General features: G+C 44.4%; 1 protein-coding gene across 1 annotated transcript in view; it reads left to right on the forward strand.

The window, feature by feature from the left end:
- Positions 1 to 503: 503 nt before the first annotated feature.
- The window catches only part of LOC120051289 (lymphocyte antigen 75-like), a 37,615-nt gene continuing 21,553 nt past the window's right edge, over positions 504 to 16,565 (forward strand). Inside the window, exons 1-16 of the mRNA XM_038998077.1 lie at positions 504 to 734; positions 2,405 to 2,830; positions 5,710 to 5,883; positions 6,845 to 7,006; positions 7,807 to 7,926; positions 10,009 to 10,149; positions 10,457 to 10,833; positions 11,087 to 11,191; positions 11,402 to 11,490; positions 11,755 to 11,924; positions 12,063 to 12,262; positions 12,495 to 12,637; positions 13,266 to 13,344; positions 13,447 to 13,518; positions 13,885 to 14,014; positions 14,331 to 14,366. Coding sequence (XP_038854005.1) covers positions 641 to 734; positions 2,405 to 2,830; positions 5,710 to 5,883; positions 6,845 to 7,006; positions 7,807 to 7,926; positions 10,009 to 10,149; positions 10,457 to 10,833; positions 11,087 to 11,191; positions 11,402 to 11,490; positions 11,755 to 11,924; positions 12,063 to 12,262; positions 12,495 to 12,637; positions 13,266 to 13,344; positions 13,447 to 13,518; positions 13,885 to 14,014; positions 14,331 to 14,366 — 2,518 coding nt within the window. The 5' untranslated portion in view covers positions 504 to 640. The remainder of the gene's footprint in view (positions 735 to 2,404; positions 2,831 to 5,709; positions 5,884 to 6,844; positions 7,007 to 7,806; positions 7,927 to 10,008; positions 10,150 to 10,456; positions 10,834 to 11,086; positions 11,192 to 11,401; positions 11,491 to 11,754; positions 11,925 to 12,062; positions 12,263 to 12,494; positions 12,638 to 13,265; positions 13,345 to 13,446; positions 13,519 to 13,884; positions 14,015 to 14,330; positions 14,367 to 16,565) is intronic.

The following is a 16,565-nucleotide window of genomic DNA, read 5'->3' on the forward strand; positions in this document are numbered from 1 at the left end:
CCTATTCCCTATTTAGTGCACTACTTTTGAAGAGGACACATAGGGCTCTGGTCAAAAGTAGTGCACTATGTAGGGAATATGGTACCATTTGGGAGAAATTCTTTGTCTGGCAATGGCATCTACGGACTGGCCTGACGGTTGTTGTTGGCTGAGAATGCAGGCTTCATGGTTGAGATGATTCACTGCATGATGTTGCATTGCTGTTCTTATTTGCTTGTCTTTGAGAGAATTGACAGTGGCTCATGATAGTTGGAGACGCAGCATCAACATACTTTTCTTTGTTTATCAGTGTCTTTTGTCGTTGACTCAGCATAATACACATGTACTGTGAATTGTGTATTATATTGCAAAATAACATCAATACAGTTGTCATTTTCAGTTCGCGGACTGGGAGTTATCTGTCATGCGTAGTTGAATGTTGGCGAATCACGAGCTCGCAATCTTCCACGGGGAAAAACGCAGAAAACGGTAACAGCCTAGGAAGGGGAATTGAGGATCGTCACAACCAGCTGTCAGTCAACAAGTTTAAAGTAGGCTCGTGTTACTTGGAAACGCAGGATTGGGTATGCGCAAACTAGGCTGGCTACTGGAGACGTGTGAACCCGAATAGAGAAGACGTGGTATTATAACCATAGAGAAAATGACACTCCAAGCAACAGTTTACCTATGTTTTTTCTTATTCTTTTGGGATAAAACTATTTGTTTTGGAACTTGCGCATCAACTACATATTCCGGTAAGTAGGGTGCTTTCCATTTTCATCACTAGGCATGCGCGCCCCGTTGCTGGCTAAACTAGTTGAAAGATTATCGCGTTTCCATAGGCTCAACTGCTACTTAGAGAGTCCGTGGTAGCCCATTATTGTTTTGAATGGGGGGGTTAGGTTCAATAATCAGACTTCAAGCCCCTTTGTTCAGTTTCAAAAGCAGGAAGTAACGTACATTTGCCGTATAATCAATTTCCTCATTCCTCATTTGCTTTCAAAATGCGTAATGACCATTTTATAAAGTATATCCATCATAATTAAAATAACGACCTCTTGAAACTCCTCTGGCGTTTAAAATGTGCAGCCCTATTGAGTATTTTGATACAATGTTGCAAAGTCATTGCCGCAAGGTTGCACGCAGTTGAAGTGATCCAAATGTTGCAGAATGTGGTCGTTATTGGTGTAACTGTAAAAACAATTTGCATGATCATATCCCCATGGTCAAGCAACGTTACTGTTCTCGCTCTCTCCCGGTTAGCCTCTCTTTAATGAGCATAGGCCACCTTATTATAACAAAAGCGGTAGGCAAAAGGCAGGTCAGGGACAGGCGAGAGTTCATTAACCAGGTCAGAGTCCAAACAGTACCAGGCGATAGGCAGGCTCGAGGTCAGAACAGACAGAGTGGTCAGGACAGGCAAGGGTCAAAACCAGGAGGACTAGGAAAAAACAGAGACTTGGAAAAATAGGAGCTAGGAAAACCGCTGGTTGACTTGGCAAAACAAGACGAACTGGCACAGAGAGACAGGAAACACAGGGATAAATACACCAGGGACTAATGGGGAAAACAGGTAACACCTGGAGGTGGGTGGAGACAATCACAGAGACAGGGGAAACAGATCAGGGCGTGACAATTATACAGTACACATGATATCGTTTATGGTTTTACATTTACGACAGCTACTGTCAGTTGAGTTTTTCTTCCAAGTTTGTCCAGTAAATCAGGTCAATACATTATGGAGAATTAAACCATTTAATTTTATGTTGTTTACTGTTTAATAGTTCATTATATGGTCTTCCTTATTACACATGCACGTTCACATTTGCACATGTTATACTGTATCTAATTGTTGAAAATAAAGGCTATTTTCAGCTCATCGAAAGTGTTTCAGAGTGAAACATCATAGCCAGTTGTATTTAATTGGCCTCTAATTCAATTAAATTCTTTAGTCCAGATTAGGAAATTATAAAACCACTCTGTATTGTTGGTAGAATGTTTAATGGATTTAAGGCTGCCACATGATGGAGGATCAAAGCAATTGGCCTGCTCACTGAGAATATTATCAGCAATCAATGTTGGAGACCATGATAAACACAGGCCCAATAGACCCCTGGCGTTTCTAGATACATTTTTTTTTGCTTATTTGACTGTTGTTGATTGCCTTGAAATTTAGTCTTGGTTCCCTGCCTCCACGGCAAGCTGTATTTAGGAAAAGGTAACCGGAAGCTAAGCTGACATTTAGATGGGACGTTGTAGATATCAACCAAGCATTCTAATGAATAGTGATACAAAATATATTGTAAGCATACTCAAATATTGTGTTGAGTAAACTTATATCGTTGTAGTGATGTCACTATATTTACTAACACTTTATTATGACTATAATATCACTATATTTACTCATGTTCATGATCATTTCCAGGTAACGACACCTTCACCATACAGCATGTGAGCACAGGGAAGTGCCTGGTAGCTATGTCCACGTCTGGGACTGGAGTTTCCGGGATAGCAGGGGCTAAGTCTGGAGGGTCCGGGTTCAACGTGACTCTGGGGGAGTGTGGCGGTTCCAGGGGGTCCCAGTGGAAGTGGGGGTCCGGCCACCGTCTCTTCCACGTGGGCACGTCCCAGTGCTTGGGTCTGGAGGAGAAGACCAAGGCCCTGTCTCTGTTCAGCTGTAGCCCCATGGAGAACACCATGCTGTTGTGGCGCTGCCTGGACGGGGCCGTCTATACGGTAGACCAGATGGGCCTCACGGTGACCGACGGGCTGGTCAGTGCCAAGCGCGACTCCTCAGACGCCTGGAGGAGGGATGAGTCGACCGATAATATCTGCCAGCGGCCGATGCGCAGTGAGTGTGTTCTGTCCTTTGAGCGGCTTATTCTCCTAATGGAATAGAATAGAGCATAATAGAATATAATAAACATAGGCCTACATGAGATGGGCAAAACAATCTATGCTTGTTTACATGTATAAAACCTCTAGCCACATTTTACAAGAATGCACTGAACTTAGATATACACTACCATTCAAAATTTTGCGGTCACTTCGAAATTTCCTTGTTTTCCATGAAAACATACATGAAATGAGTTGCAAAATGAATAGGAAATATAGTCAAGATGTTGACAAGGTTATAAATAATGATTTTTAATTGAAATAATAATTGTGTCCTTCAAACTTTGCTTTCGTCAAAGAATCCTCAGTTTGCAGCAATTACAGCCTTGCAGACCTTTGGCATTCTAGTTGTCAATTTGTTGAGGTAATCTGAAGAGATTTCACCCCATGCTTCCTGAAGCACCTCGGACAAGTTGGATTGACTTGATGGGCACTTCTTACGTACCATACGGTCAAGCTGCTCCCACAACAGCTCAATAGGGTTGAGATCCGGTGACAGTGCTGGCCACTCCATTATAGACAGAATACCAGCTGACTGCTTCTTCCCTAAATAGTTATTGCATAGTTTGGAGCTGTGCTTTGGGTCACTGTCCTGCTGTAGGAGGAAATTGTCTCCAATTAAGCGCCGTCCACAGGGGATGGCATGGCGTTGCAAAATGGAGTGATAGCCTTCCTTCTTCAAGATCCCTTTTACCCTGTACAAATCTCCCACTTTACCACCACCATAGCACCCCCAGACCATCACATTGCCTCCACCATGCTTGACAGATGGCGTCAAGCACTCCTCCAGCATCTTTTCATTTTTTCTGCATCTCACGAATGTTCTTCTTTGTGATCCGAACACCTCAAACTTAGATTTGTCTTTCCATAACACTTCTTTCCAATCTTCCTCTGTCCAGTGTCTGTGTTCTTTTTCCCATTTTAATCTTTTCTTTTTATTGGCCAGTCTGAGATATGGCTTTTTCTTTGCAACTCTGCCTAGAAGGCCAGCATCCTGGAGTCGCCTCTTCACTGTTGACGTTGAGACTGGTGTTTTGCGGGTACTATTTAATGAAGCTGCCAGTTGAGGACTTGTGAGGTGTCTGTTTCTCAAACTAGACACTCTAATGTACTTGTCCTCTTGCTCAGTTGTGCACTGGGGCCTCCCACTCCTCTTTCTATTCTGGTTAAAGCCAGTTTGCACTGTTCTGTGAAGGGAGTAGTACACAGCATTGTATGAGATCTTCAGTTTCTTGGCAGTTTCTCGCATGGAATAACCTTAATTTCTCAGAACAAGAATAGACTGACGAGTTTCAGAAGAAAGTTCTTTGTTTTTGGCCATTTTGAGTCTGTAATCGAACCCACAAATGCTGATGCTCCAGATACTCAACTAGTCTAAAGAAGGCCAGTTTTATTGCTTCTTTAATTAGCACAACAGTTTTCAGCTGTACTAACATAATTGCAAAATGGTTTTCTAATGATCAATTAGGCTTTTAAAATGATAAACTTGGATTAGCTAACACAACGTGCCATTGTAACCCAGGAGTGATGGTTGCTGATAATGGGACTCTGTAGATATTCCATTCAAAATCAGCCGTTTCCAGCTCCAATAGTCATTTACAACATTAACTATGTCTACACTGTATTTCTGATCAATTTGATGTTCTTTCAATGGACAATTTTTTAAACATTTCTTTCAAAAACAAGGACATTTCTAAGTGACCCCAAACTTTTGAACGGTAGTGTACCTAGACTCTTCCGTTGATATCTTTATGAAGAACATCCTGTATCACTTGGAGACAATAGATTTAGCATGGTCTGTTGTATGCTAATGTCAGGTGCACTGTACAGAGCTCTGCTTGGCAGTCAGATGTTTTATTAGTTCCGTTTGTAATTGAAGGGGAATCTTTCCAACCAGAATTAGCACAGTCTTCCTTGTAACCGTGTTCGTTAACATGGCTAATATGACTCAGCAAGGCCTGTCATTTTAACTAAACGTAGGGTATGTGACAGGGGCAAAGGGATTTTTTTATCAAGTTGAAGCTCATTTGCTGCATTTCTACACAATTTCAAATGCAATTTGAAGAACAGCTTAATTGACTCCAGCCTTTATCACCTTGGCTGCTGTAGCTTCATTTGGCTCAGTCGACAGGGGACTTAACATTCTACAAACACAAAAACTCTAGTTTCGTGTCCTTTCAAGTCAAACAGCAGTTATCTAGCTATCTACAGCCATTTTGAGAGAAAAGTTGCGTTGTTCACTGCAGCCTTCCCTCCCGCTCAGAAGCGTCCTAAAACATGTTCTCTACTACCGATCAACAGCCTGCCTCAGAGCTGTCCACATGGTTCTAAAGCTAGCCCGCTAATATTGCTAACCTGCATTTGCATTTGAATCCGCCTTAGAATGATTTTAGTAGCCTATTTTAAATTGTTGGTGTTGAACTAGGGTATGGTGACTGCCATACTGTGCCATAACCAATTGATGCCCCCTGCGCATTACATTAAATAAATACCCTTGACCCTGTTCCATTTGAAATCATATCTATGGCACTGTATGCCAGTTGTTTGCCAGTGGCCTTGTGCTAAATGATACAGTTTAACATGATCTAAACTCTGGCCCTCCATTGAAAGCAGCAGCTTTTGTATTCAATGAATGTGTTCTGTGTACAGGTCCTACATTAAGGACCTGTACACAGACCTGTCCTACATACTAAATCCAGTTGAGTTGACAGTCAAACTGTGCGAGGTCGTATCTTTAGACGTGTCCAGATCGAATACTATCTCCGACATTCCTAATAAACTCATTTGAAATGGGTGCCATGAGATTCATTCAAATTATTTCTCCTCTACCCATAGTTGTCCACACCACCAATGGGACGTCGACCGGGGAGCCCTGCGAGTTTCCCTTCCACTACAACGGCAGCTGGTACCACGAGTGCCTCCCCGACGACCAATCATCTGAACTATACTGGTGTTCTACAACCTCTGACTATGACGCTGACAAAAAGATGGGATATTGTCTAAAACATGGCAAGTTTTCTTCTTTTTATTATAGACATAAATCATGATTCTGGAATTAATCTACTACTAGTCTTCTTGTACCGTTTCCCTTCACATATAATGATTACTGGAACTAGTACTAGTAGAGTACTTAAAGGAAAATATATTTTGGTATTTGTTTCATTAGTCCGTTGTTGATATAATCCCAAAATGTTTTGCATGTCAGCAATCAAATTCAGTTGTAACTTTCTGACAGCAGTCAAATTCAGTTGCCCGATTGCTGACATACAAAACATTTTGGGTTTATATCAACAACGGACTAATGAAACAAATACCAAAATATAGTTTTTGGATGGAGTTTTCCTTTAAGTAGTCTACTAGTCTGGATGGTGTTTCCCTTTAAGAGAAGGGAGTAGAAAGATCTTTGTATCAAGATTGGGCTCAATTCTATTTCAGTTCCCGTCAGTTGAATTAAGGATGTGAAATTGGCCATAGGAGTGCAAATCCTTTTACGGAATTGACTGGAATTAAGATTGACTTGACCCCAACTCTGCTCTGAACCTAGTCTCTCGAGCCAGACGGATTACTTCCACGGTCTTTGAATGTTTCAGTCTGGCTACACGAGACTGCTCTGAATCCACGAAGTCCTTCGCTCCTTCACTTTGGCATGTTTGGTGTGATATTTTCCCGGATGAAGTCTTTTATGACGGATTACATTTTTCAGTGTCTGATGATCCTCTGTGAGGCTGTGTAGGGGTTCTGACTTAGTTTAGAAATACATGTATGGAGTTCAGACACTGTTTTCATTTGGCATATGTTTGACGATAAGTTTTCCTGAAATATAGAACGATACATTTGTCTGTTGGATGCTAGTTGAGAAATGCTGTAGCAAAAGAACGTGTTCAGCGGTACTGTTGGATACGCACACAACCCCCGACATACACACACATACTACCTCAATTCTGAATCCCCTCTCTGATCTCTCTCACAGAGGAAGGCTGCAAGGCCCTATTCGATGGCCCTGAGGGGGGACCCTGTTATGAGTTTGTGTCCCAGGTCGCGGTGACATGGCAGGAAGCGCTGGACTCTTGTCGCAGCCAGGGAGCTGACCTGCTCAGCGTCTCCAGCTCAGAGGACCAAGCCTTCCCCATCTGTAAGACTGCCCTCCACTATAGTGGCTGTCTATGGCCGCATTCAAACAAAACAAACATCGCAAACCTGTATTACAGGAAGAGTAATATGAATCATGTACTGCAAAGATGCAATACTTGTAACTACTTGGCACATACTACTTACTTGGAAGTAATTGGGACTACAGTACTTGGGACTACAACTACTTGGCACAAAAATAGTATTGTAGTGTAGGAGTTTATAGTGTAGTACTTTCAGGATTAGACACACTGGAATTACCCTCTCAATTGTTTAGAAATAAAAGTACATACATATCACGTGTCATTGTCAGTTTTCATACTATCATTTCAGTTTTGGCAGCAGCTGCAGCTTGAGCGCACGCACCCACCCCCATACAGAAAGAGAGCAGCCACAGCTCTTTCTCTATGACTGTTCCTTCACCACACAGGAAAGGAAAGTCTTTGTGTGCACTGCAGAATGGTGCACTTTGCAGATGTCATTTGATCTCATTGGATTACAGAGAGGGAGATTTATACAAGGAAGCTTTTAGACGAGAGACCCTGCACAGCACGCACAACTGTTATTGTTCAGAACCATCACCATCCATCATTATTACACTATTATCATCACAGGTTAGAAGACATATAAGGGACCTATTTCCCTGACTGTTAAGAGGGGGTAAAACATAGCTATTTTTTTATTGACTAATTGCCGAAATGATATATGCCCTCAAGGGCAGTAAAAATGAAGATTCTGTCATTTACTTTGTAGCTAGATTAGCTTGTCTAATCTGGTCTCGTCTCTGTTCTGTGCGGACTGAAGTGGACGTGGCCCATAACAGCAGGCCAGACAGGATGTGGATCGGCCTACACCAGCTGGACACGTCTCAGGGCTGGCAGTGGACAGACGGCTCCCCCCTCAACGACGTGCGCTGGGACAACGGTGAGGACGCAACACATACAGACACACAGACACACTGCTTTAGCATGGTACTTTGTACAACTGTGGTACAACTATGTAATAACCATGGGACAACTTATGGTACATATATGGTTATAGCAATGTCACAACTAGGTTACAACTATTTATAGTACAACGATATAGCCGTGGCACATATCATGTATAGTACACGCGTTGGTTGGTACAGGTATGCCACAGCCATACCACCCTACTGCCTGGCACCCATCTCATTCTCCAGCCTGTGTCACAATGCCACCAGGGAAACACAGAGGCCAGTGTTGTGGTGTGAGCAGGCAGGCAGGGTCATTGTGACTGGACGCAGCACTGCACAGGGACAGGCAGTGTGTGTGCTTGAGGACTGTCGTGAACGAGCTTGAACAACAAGTCAACTTGCCTAAATGGGCCTCTGTATATAACCATTAGCACGTGGCCTAGTCAAAAGTAGTGCACTGTATATGGGAACAGGCTGCCATTTGGGGCGGCTGCTGTGTCAGAGTGGCGATGACGTCACTATCACGTTTCAAGGTAAGACCCAGATGCAGACTGTGTCGAAGTAACAATGTTTATTACAACAACAGGAGCAAAGGTGCAGGATGACAGGCAGGGTCAGGTCAGGCAGAGGTCGGTAATCCAGAATAGTGGGGTAAAGAAGCAGGATGACAGGCAGGGTCAGGTCAGGCAGAGGTCGGTAATCCAGAATAGTGGGGTAAAGGTGCAGGATGACAGGCAGGGTCAGGTCAGGCAGAGGTCGGTAATCCAGAATAGTTGGGTAAAGGTGCAGGATGACAGGCAGGGTCAGGTCAGGCAGAGGTCGGTAATCCAGAATAGTGGGGTAAAGGTGCAGGATGACAGGCAGGGTCAGGTCAGGCAGAGGTCGGTAATCCAGAATAGTGGGGTAAAGGTGCAGGATGACTGGCAGGGTCAGGTCAGGCAGAGGTCGGTAATCCAGAATAGTGGGGTAAAGGTGCAGGATGACAGGCAGGGTCAGGTCAGGCAGAGGTCGGTAATCCAGAATAGTGGGGTAAAGGTGCAGGATGACAGGCAGGGTCAGGTCAGGCAGAGGTCGGTAATCCAGAATAGTGGGGTAAAGGTGCAGGATGACAGGCAGGGTCAGGTCAGGCAGAGGTCAGTAATCCAGAATAGTGGGGTAAAGGTGCAGGATGACAGGCAGGGTCAGGTCAGGCAGAGGTCAGTAATCCAGAATAGTGGGGTAAAGGTGCAGGATGACAGGCAGGGTCAGGTCAGGCAGAAGTCGGTAATCCAGAATAGTGGGGTAAAGGTGCAGGATGACAGGCAGGGTCAGGTCAGGCAGAGGTCGGTAATCCAGAATAGTGGGGTAAAGGTGCAGGATGACAGGCAGGGTCAGGTCAGGCAGAGGTCGGTAATCTAGAATAGTGGGGTAAAGGTGCAGGATGACAGGCAGGGTCAGGTCAGGAAGAGGTCGGTAATCCAGAATAGTGGGGTAAAGGTACAGGATGGCAGGCAGGGTCAGGTCAGGCAGAGGTTGGTAATCCAGAGTAGTGGGGCAAAGGTACAGGATGACAGGCAGGGTCAGGTCAGGCAGAGGGGTCACTAGAAAAACTAGAAAACAGGAAAAACTAGAAAACAGGAACTAAGACAAGACAGGAGCAAACTGGCAACAGACAAACAGAGAACACAGGTATAAATACACAGGGGATAACGAGGAAGATGGGCAACACCTGGAGGGGGGTGAAGACAAGCACAAAGACAGATGAAACAGATCAGGGCGTGACAGTCACTGTCCTTCCTCAGAGCCCTTTGACCTCTCTGGGTTGTGTTTTTGTCAAACCTCAGTACCGATGAGTTTACTACAAAGCAGTATCAATGAGCAAGCCTGCTAACTTTGATAAACAAACAGAAATAACTACTGATTTTCTGGTTCATTAGGAAAGCTAAACTAAGATTGTGTGTGTGTGTGTGTGTGTGTGTGTGTGTGTGTGTGTGTGTGTGTGTGTGTGTGTGTGTGTGTGTGTGTGTGTGTGTGTGTGTGTGTGTGTGTGTGTGTGTGTGTGTGTGTGTGTGTGTGTGTGTGTGTGTGTGTAGGGATGCCACACACATCAATCCTTAGGGAGTCAGACTGTGGATTCATGAATTCGAAAAACTACTACGAGAGTGAGATCTGCGATAAAAAACTTCCCTACATCTGTAAGAAAAATGTCAACGTCACCCAGTCGGTAGCAACAGGTAAGAGTCAACCAGTTTATCACATTAAATAGGGAAGGTCTTACTCTTTTATCCTCCAATTAGATATACTGTATTTCTGTCCTCTGCCAAAGGGATTTATGTAGCACTTTTCCAAGGTGCTGAAGCACTTTACATTTTAAGGCCACCCTAGCTTTGCAACTCAACTGTATTCTTCCCTCTATTTTTTATCTTTTGAGTGCTCTTCCAAGTGCTCAAATGTTTGATTTACATGTCAGGCCATCCTAGCCTTTTAACTCACACAATATTATTTCTATCTATCTTTTCTTGATCTTGCTTTTCTCTGCAGAGCCTTTGGTGTATAAATCCACCATATGTGACGAGGGCTGGGCCCCTTGGAACATGTTCTGTTACAAGCTGGTGATGGATGAACCAAAGATGTTTGCTCAGGCGGAGAATTACTGTAAGACCATCGGAGGAGGCCTGGTCAGTCTACACAGCCTGGACAGCATGGAGATGATCAGCACTCAGTTCCATGCAGGTACACCACACACTCAGAGAAACCAGTCACAAGATGTGTTGGGCGTGTGGATCGGTCTGAACGGGACGGGGAACCCAGCCATCCTTAGCTGGGTTGATGAGACACCTGTCTCCTTCACCTACTGGGACAGGAATCATCCTATCCAACCCTCAGGACACTCTCACTGTGTCTACTACTTTGGAGAGGTGTGTGTGTGTGATCATTGGCAAGATGGTTTAGCCTACAACAGATCTTGCTTGGCTACTTCTGGATATGTTTTAACAATAACATGCTTTGACAGGCTAACAATTTGCTAAGAAATAGGCAGTAGGTCCCATAGCTCACTATTTCATCAACATGACATTGTACTCATAGCAATGTTGGGCATTACAACCCCTATAGGAAGTCTATGTACGGTATCTCTAGACCCATGCCGTTATCTCCTTTTTATGTTTCCAGTCTCATGGCTGGAGGGTTGGGAGCTGTACCCAGGAGCTGCCTTTCATGTGTCAGAAGAAAGGAGTGGTGAACGAGTCTTCTACGACAGGATGCCCTCCTGAAGGGGTAAGAATTGTTCCCCAGCGCCAACCTCCTCTTCCCAGGACACGCTTTACCTTGTCGAGCTCTTTTGATTGATTTCATTTGTTTCATTTATTCATTTTGTTTTCATTTCTGAGGCCAAACAACAAATGGCATCTAGCTGTGATGGCTAACAGTTCAATGATTATTGATTTCATTTATTCGTTTTGTTTACATTTCTTCCCCTTCCTGAAGGACTGGAGGAGACATGGGAACTCGTGCTACAAAGTGGACTCTAAAGAAGTGTCGTTCAGGGACAGGTGTGACCTCACCATAAACAACAGGTACAGCCATTCCATGTTTTCTCTTTCATTTCTCCTTTTAGCTCTTTATTTTCCAGTCACTGTAAAGTAAACGCTGTATTTCAGAGAAATTGCCTTGGAAGGGTGCCCAAAACCCAACAGCATTCCACGTTAACTCTCAACATTCAGTGCGGTCTCACTAATTGTCTTGTTCCCTCTTGCAAGGTCTAAAGTAGTGCACTATATAGGGAATAGGGTGCCATTTAGGACGCAAGGCTCAATCGTTCTTCAATGTGTTCTCCACAGGTTTGAGCAGGCCTTCATCAATAGACTCCTTGTGGAAGAGATCAACGTAAAGAGCCAGTATTTCTGGACTGGCCTCCAGGACATAAAGACTACAGGGGAGTACCAGTGGGTCGCTCAGGATGGCTCGGGAACCAACGTTGCATACACCAACTGGGGCGTGTTTGAACCAGGTTAGTCCCGACTGAGAACTGTTCTGTATTTGGGTGAGGGTTTAACCTTGTTGGGGTTTCAGTGGTGAGAAATGGAGAGAAACGAGTGATTGGTGTGCATGAGTTACGTGTGTGTCTGTGTGTGTGTGTGTGTTTCAGCCCTAGCAGGGGGCTGTGCAGTGATGTCCACAGCCAATCCTCTGGGTAAATGGGTGGTAAAGAACTGCACCATGTTTAAAGCTGGCTCCATCTGTAAGAGAGACATTGCCGCTCCACAGCCCCTAGAGCCTGAGCCTGACCCTAACCTCCCCTGTCCTGATGGATGGACATCCAGGCCTGGCATTTCCTACTGCTACAAGGTATGTGTAGGCCTGTGTGTGTCCTTGAAATGAATTGACGCAGATCCAGTTTACTTCACTCAGCAGCATGTGTCCCCTCGCTGCGCCTTAGTGACCTTGTTGGTTTAGGTTACTGTGTCGTTGCCCATTGAGGTCTCATGACGACCCGATTGCAGTACGTTAGTGTGTTATAACAACATTACCGTAGGGTCTTGGTGTGTTAGTATTGGTAACCATGGCAATGCTGTGCCAGGTGTTCCACGAGGAGAGGCTGAGTCGTAAGCGGTCCTGGGAGGAGGCAGAGAGGTTCTGTGAGGCCCTGGGGGCCCATCTGCCCAGCTTCAACCACCCACAGGAGATGAGAGCCCTGCACTATGTTATGAGAGACTCCATCAGGTAGGGGCCCTTGCGCGTACACACACACACACACATGCTGCACGCACACACCACTCACGCACACACGCTGCACCTACCACTTGCGCATATACTCACATGCACGCACACACGTCATTCTTTTAATCTCAGCGATAACACAAACTCAATCACAATAGTCAGACTGGTCTAGCCACCTCAACTAAACAATGCGAATGATGTAGGTATGTTTATAATCACATTCCAACAACAGCAACTTAATGCCAGCTTTATGCAGTACACACCACACTGCCATATCTCTCATAGGTTTAGAGCTTACACACCGCTCTAGTTCCCACCACTGTAATTGTCGCCAACACCCAACACAGTTACCACACACATCTGTGTTTTCAAATTCACACAGGATCATCGTCTTTATGCTAATGTGAGCTGATTCCAGTCAATAGTAACCAGTAGGGTTCATACCAGGACACACCGTGTCCTGCAATGCTCTGCAGGGGAAAGGTGCATTCAGTAGCAACAATATACTTAAGACACTGGAAGATTGTTTAAACACCACCTTTTGAGCCCCAAAAAATTATAATAAACCTCCCAAAAAAGATGTGAGAAAATGATATGTTTGTTAACAGTGTTCGTGTCCTGTCTGTCCCAGTGATGACCGGTTCTTCTGGGTGGGGCTGAACAGGAGAAACCCAGCTGCTGGTTCCTGGGAGTGGAGCGACAACAGGCCTGTGAGTAGAGGACACAAACATTGTACCTCTGTGTGTAACTCCCATAGAGATACTATAATAAGTAACCGTTATTATAATATACATGTCGTGATTCATCCGAAGGTGTCCATGGCCATTTTCCCCCAAGAGTTCCATGAGGATGATGAGTACAACCGGGGCTGCACAGCCTTTAAGGTGGGTTGGTTCAGATACTGGAACACAGCCTCAACACTGCAGAGCAGCTGCTGGTGGGTGGTCATGGCAGTTGTCACTACTTAAACCCGCCCTCATTCTGTCCATGTCAGCTTCTTCCTACATCACATGCTCCATTTTAGAGCTCCCGCTCACTACTTGTGAAGTGGCTACAAATGTTGCACTGTCATTACAATCTGTCAGGCATTATCATCAGGGCCAGGAGTTTTACTATCTATAAAAGCCACTGGCCCCAGGGTACAGAAACATGTTGGCGATGAATATCTGTCTACAGTTGTCATATCTCATGTCGATGCTGAAATGGTTTGTCTTCTTGAAACATATGTCTCTTTCTCTCTCTTTAACCAGACACTGAAAGGAACCTTTAAGCGTTTCTTTGTCTTCCTGATGCATGAATTCCCTCCTCTGCCGTTGCCGTTCTACGCCACACCATTCCACTGTGACGTCAGGCTGGAGTGGGTCTGCCAGATCCCCCGTGGTAACCACACACACACACACACACACACACACACACACACACACACACACACACACACACACACACACACACACACAGGCCATGTGATTGTAAACGTGTCCTAGCTCCTCCTCAGTTTCAACTCAAAAGTGTCTCTTGTGTAGTGTCTGCTTGACCCACGTTGAACCGGTTGGCCAACATAAACAGTCCTCTGTCCATTTTTACAAGAAATTCTATTTAGGAATCAGAGTTTGGGGAAATGTTTGGTGACCTTTACACGTTCAATCTTGCATTCTCATAGTTGAAAATAACTGTTTGTTTGTTCATTTTGAAATAGGAAAAACTCCCGAGAACCCAGAGTGGTACAATCCTGGTAAGTCAATCAAATTTCAATTAAATGTATTTATAAAGCCCTTTTTACATCAGCCGATGTCACAAAGTGCTGTACAGAAACCCAGCCTAAAACCCCAAACAGCAAGCAATGCAGATGTAGAAGCATTGTGGCTAGGAAGAACTCTCTAGAAAGGCAGGAACCTAGGAAGAAACCTAGAGAGGAACCAGGCTCTGAGGGGTGGCCAGTCATCTTCTGGCTGTGCCGGGTGGAGATTATAACAGTACATGGCCAAGATGTTCAAACGTTCATAGATGACCATTAAGGTCAAATAATAATAATCAGTGGTTGTAGAGGGTGCAACAGGTCAGTACCTCAGGATTAAATGTCAGTTGGCTTTTCATAGCCGATTATTCAGAGTTAGAGACAGCAGGTGCGGTAGAGAGAGTCGAAAACAGCAGGTCTGGGACAAGGTAGCAAGTCCGGTGAACAGGTCAGGGTTCCATAGCCGCAGGCAGAACAGTTGAAACTGGAGCAGCAGCACGGCCAGGTAGACAGGGGACAGCGAGGAGTCATCAGGCCAGGTAGTCCTGAGGCATGGTCCTAGGGCTCAGGTCCTCCGAGAGAAGAGAGAATTAGAGGGAGCATTCTTAAATTCACACAGGACAACCGGATAAGACAGGTGAAATACTCAAGATATAACCTCAAGATTAATTGTCAGATCCAACAGAAGATCTCTTTGTTTCTTGGGACCTAGACCAAGCATCTCTGTTTTGTCCGAGTTTAAATGTAAAAAATTTGCCGCCATCCACTTCATTTATAAATGAATCACAGGCTTCCAGGGAGGGCAATTTTGGGGCTTCACCATGTTTCATCAAAGTGTACAGCTGTGTACCGTCCGCATAGCAGTGAAAGTTAACATTATGTTTCCGAATGACATCACCAAGAGGTAAAATATATAGTGAAAACAATAGTGGTCCAAAAACGGAACCTTGAGGAACACCGAAATGTACAATTGATTTGTCAGAGGACAAACCATCCACAGAGACAAACTGAAATGTTTCTGACAGATAAGCTCTAAACCAGGCCAGAACTTGTCCGTGTCGACCAATTTGGGTTTCCAATCTCTCCAAAAGAATGTGGTGATCAATGGTATCAAAAGCAGCACTAAGGTCTAGGAGCCTTGGTCTGACACCATTAAAAGTAATTTACCGCCTTCACGAGTGCAGTCTCAGTGCTATGATGGGGTCTAAAACCAGACTGAAGCTTTTCGTATACATTGTTTATCTTCAGGAAGGCAGGGAGTTGCTGCGCAACAGCTTTTCCAAAACATTTTAAGAGGAATGGGAGATTCAATATAGGCTGATAGTTTTTTATATTTTCTGGGTCAAGGTTTGGCTTTTTCAAGAGAGGCTTTATTACTGCCACATTTAGTGAGTTTGGTACACATCCGGTGGATAGTGAGCCGTTTATTATGTTCAACATAGGAGGGCCAAACACAGGAAGCTGCTCTTTCAGTAGTTTAGTTGGAATAGGGTCCAGTATGCAGCTTGAAGGTTTAGAGGCCATGACTATTTTCATCAATGTGTCAAGAGATATAGTATTACAAAACTTGAGTGTCTCCCTTGATCCTAGGTCCTGGCAGTGTTGTGCAGACTCAGGACAACTGAGCTTTGGAGAAATACGCAGATTTAAAGAGGACTCCGTAATTTGTTTTCTAATGATCATGAGTTCAAGAATTTATCACTGCTGAAGTGAAAGCCATCCTCTTGGGGAATGCTGCATTTTAGTTAGCTTTGCGACAGTATCAAAAATACATTTAGGATTGTTCTTATTCTCCTCAATTAAGTTGGAAAAATAGGATGATCGAGCACCAGTGAGGGCTCTTAGATACTGCACGGTACTGTCTTTCCAAGCTAATCGGAAGACTTCCAGTTTGGTGTAGCACCATTTCCATTGCAATTTTCTGGAAGCTTGCTTCAGGGCTCGGGTATTTTCTGTATACCAGGGAGCTAGGGTCATATAACAAATGTTTTTTGTTTTTAGAGGTGCGACTGCATCTAGGGTATTACGCAAGGTTAAATTTAGTTCCTCAGTTAGGTGGTTAACCGATTTTTGTACTCTGATGTCCTTGGGTAGGTGGAGGGAGTCTGGAAGGGCATCTAGGAATCTTAGGGTTGTCTGAGTATTTATAGCACGGCTTTTGATGATCCTTGATTGGGGTCTGAGCAGATTATTTGT

The sequence above is a fragment of the Salvelinus namaycush genome, chromosome 7 (genome assembly GCF_016432855.1).
Source record: "Salvelinus namaycush isolate Seneca chromosome 7, SaNama_1.0, whole genome shotgun sequence".
NCBI lineage: Eukaryota > Metazoa > Chordata > Actinopteri > Salmoniformes > Salmonidae > Salvelinus > Salvelinus namaycush.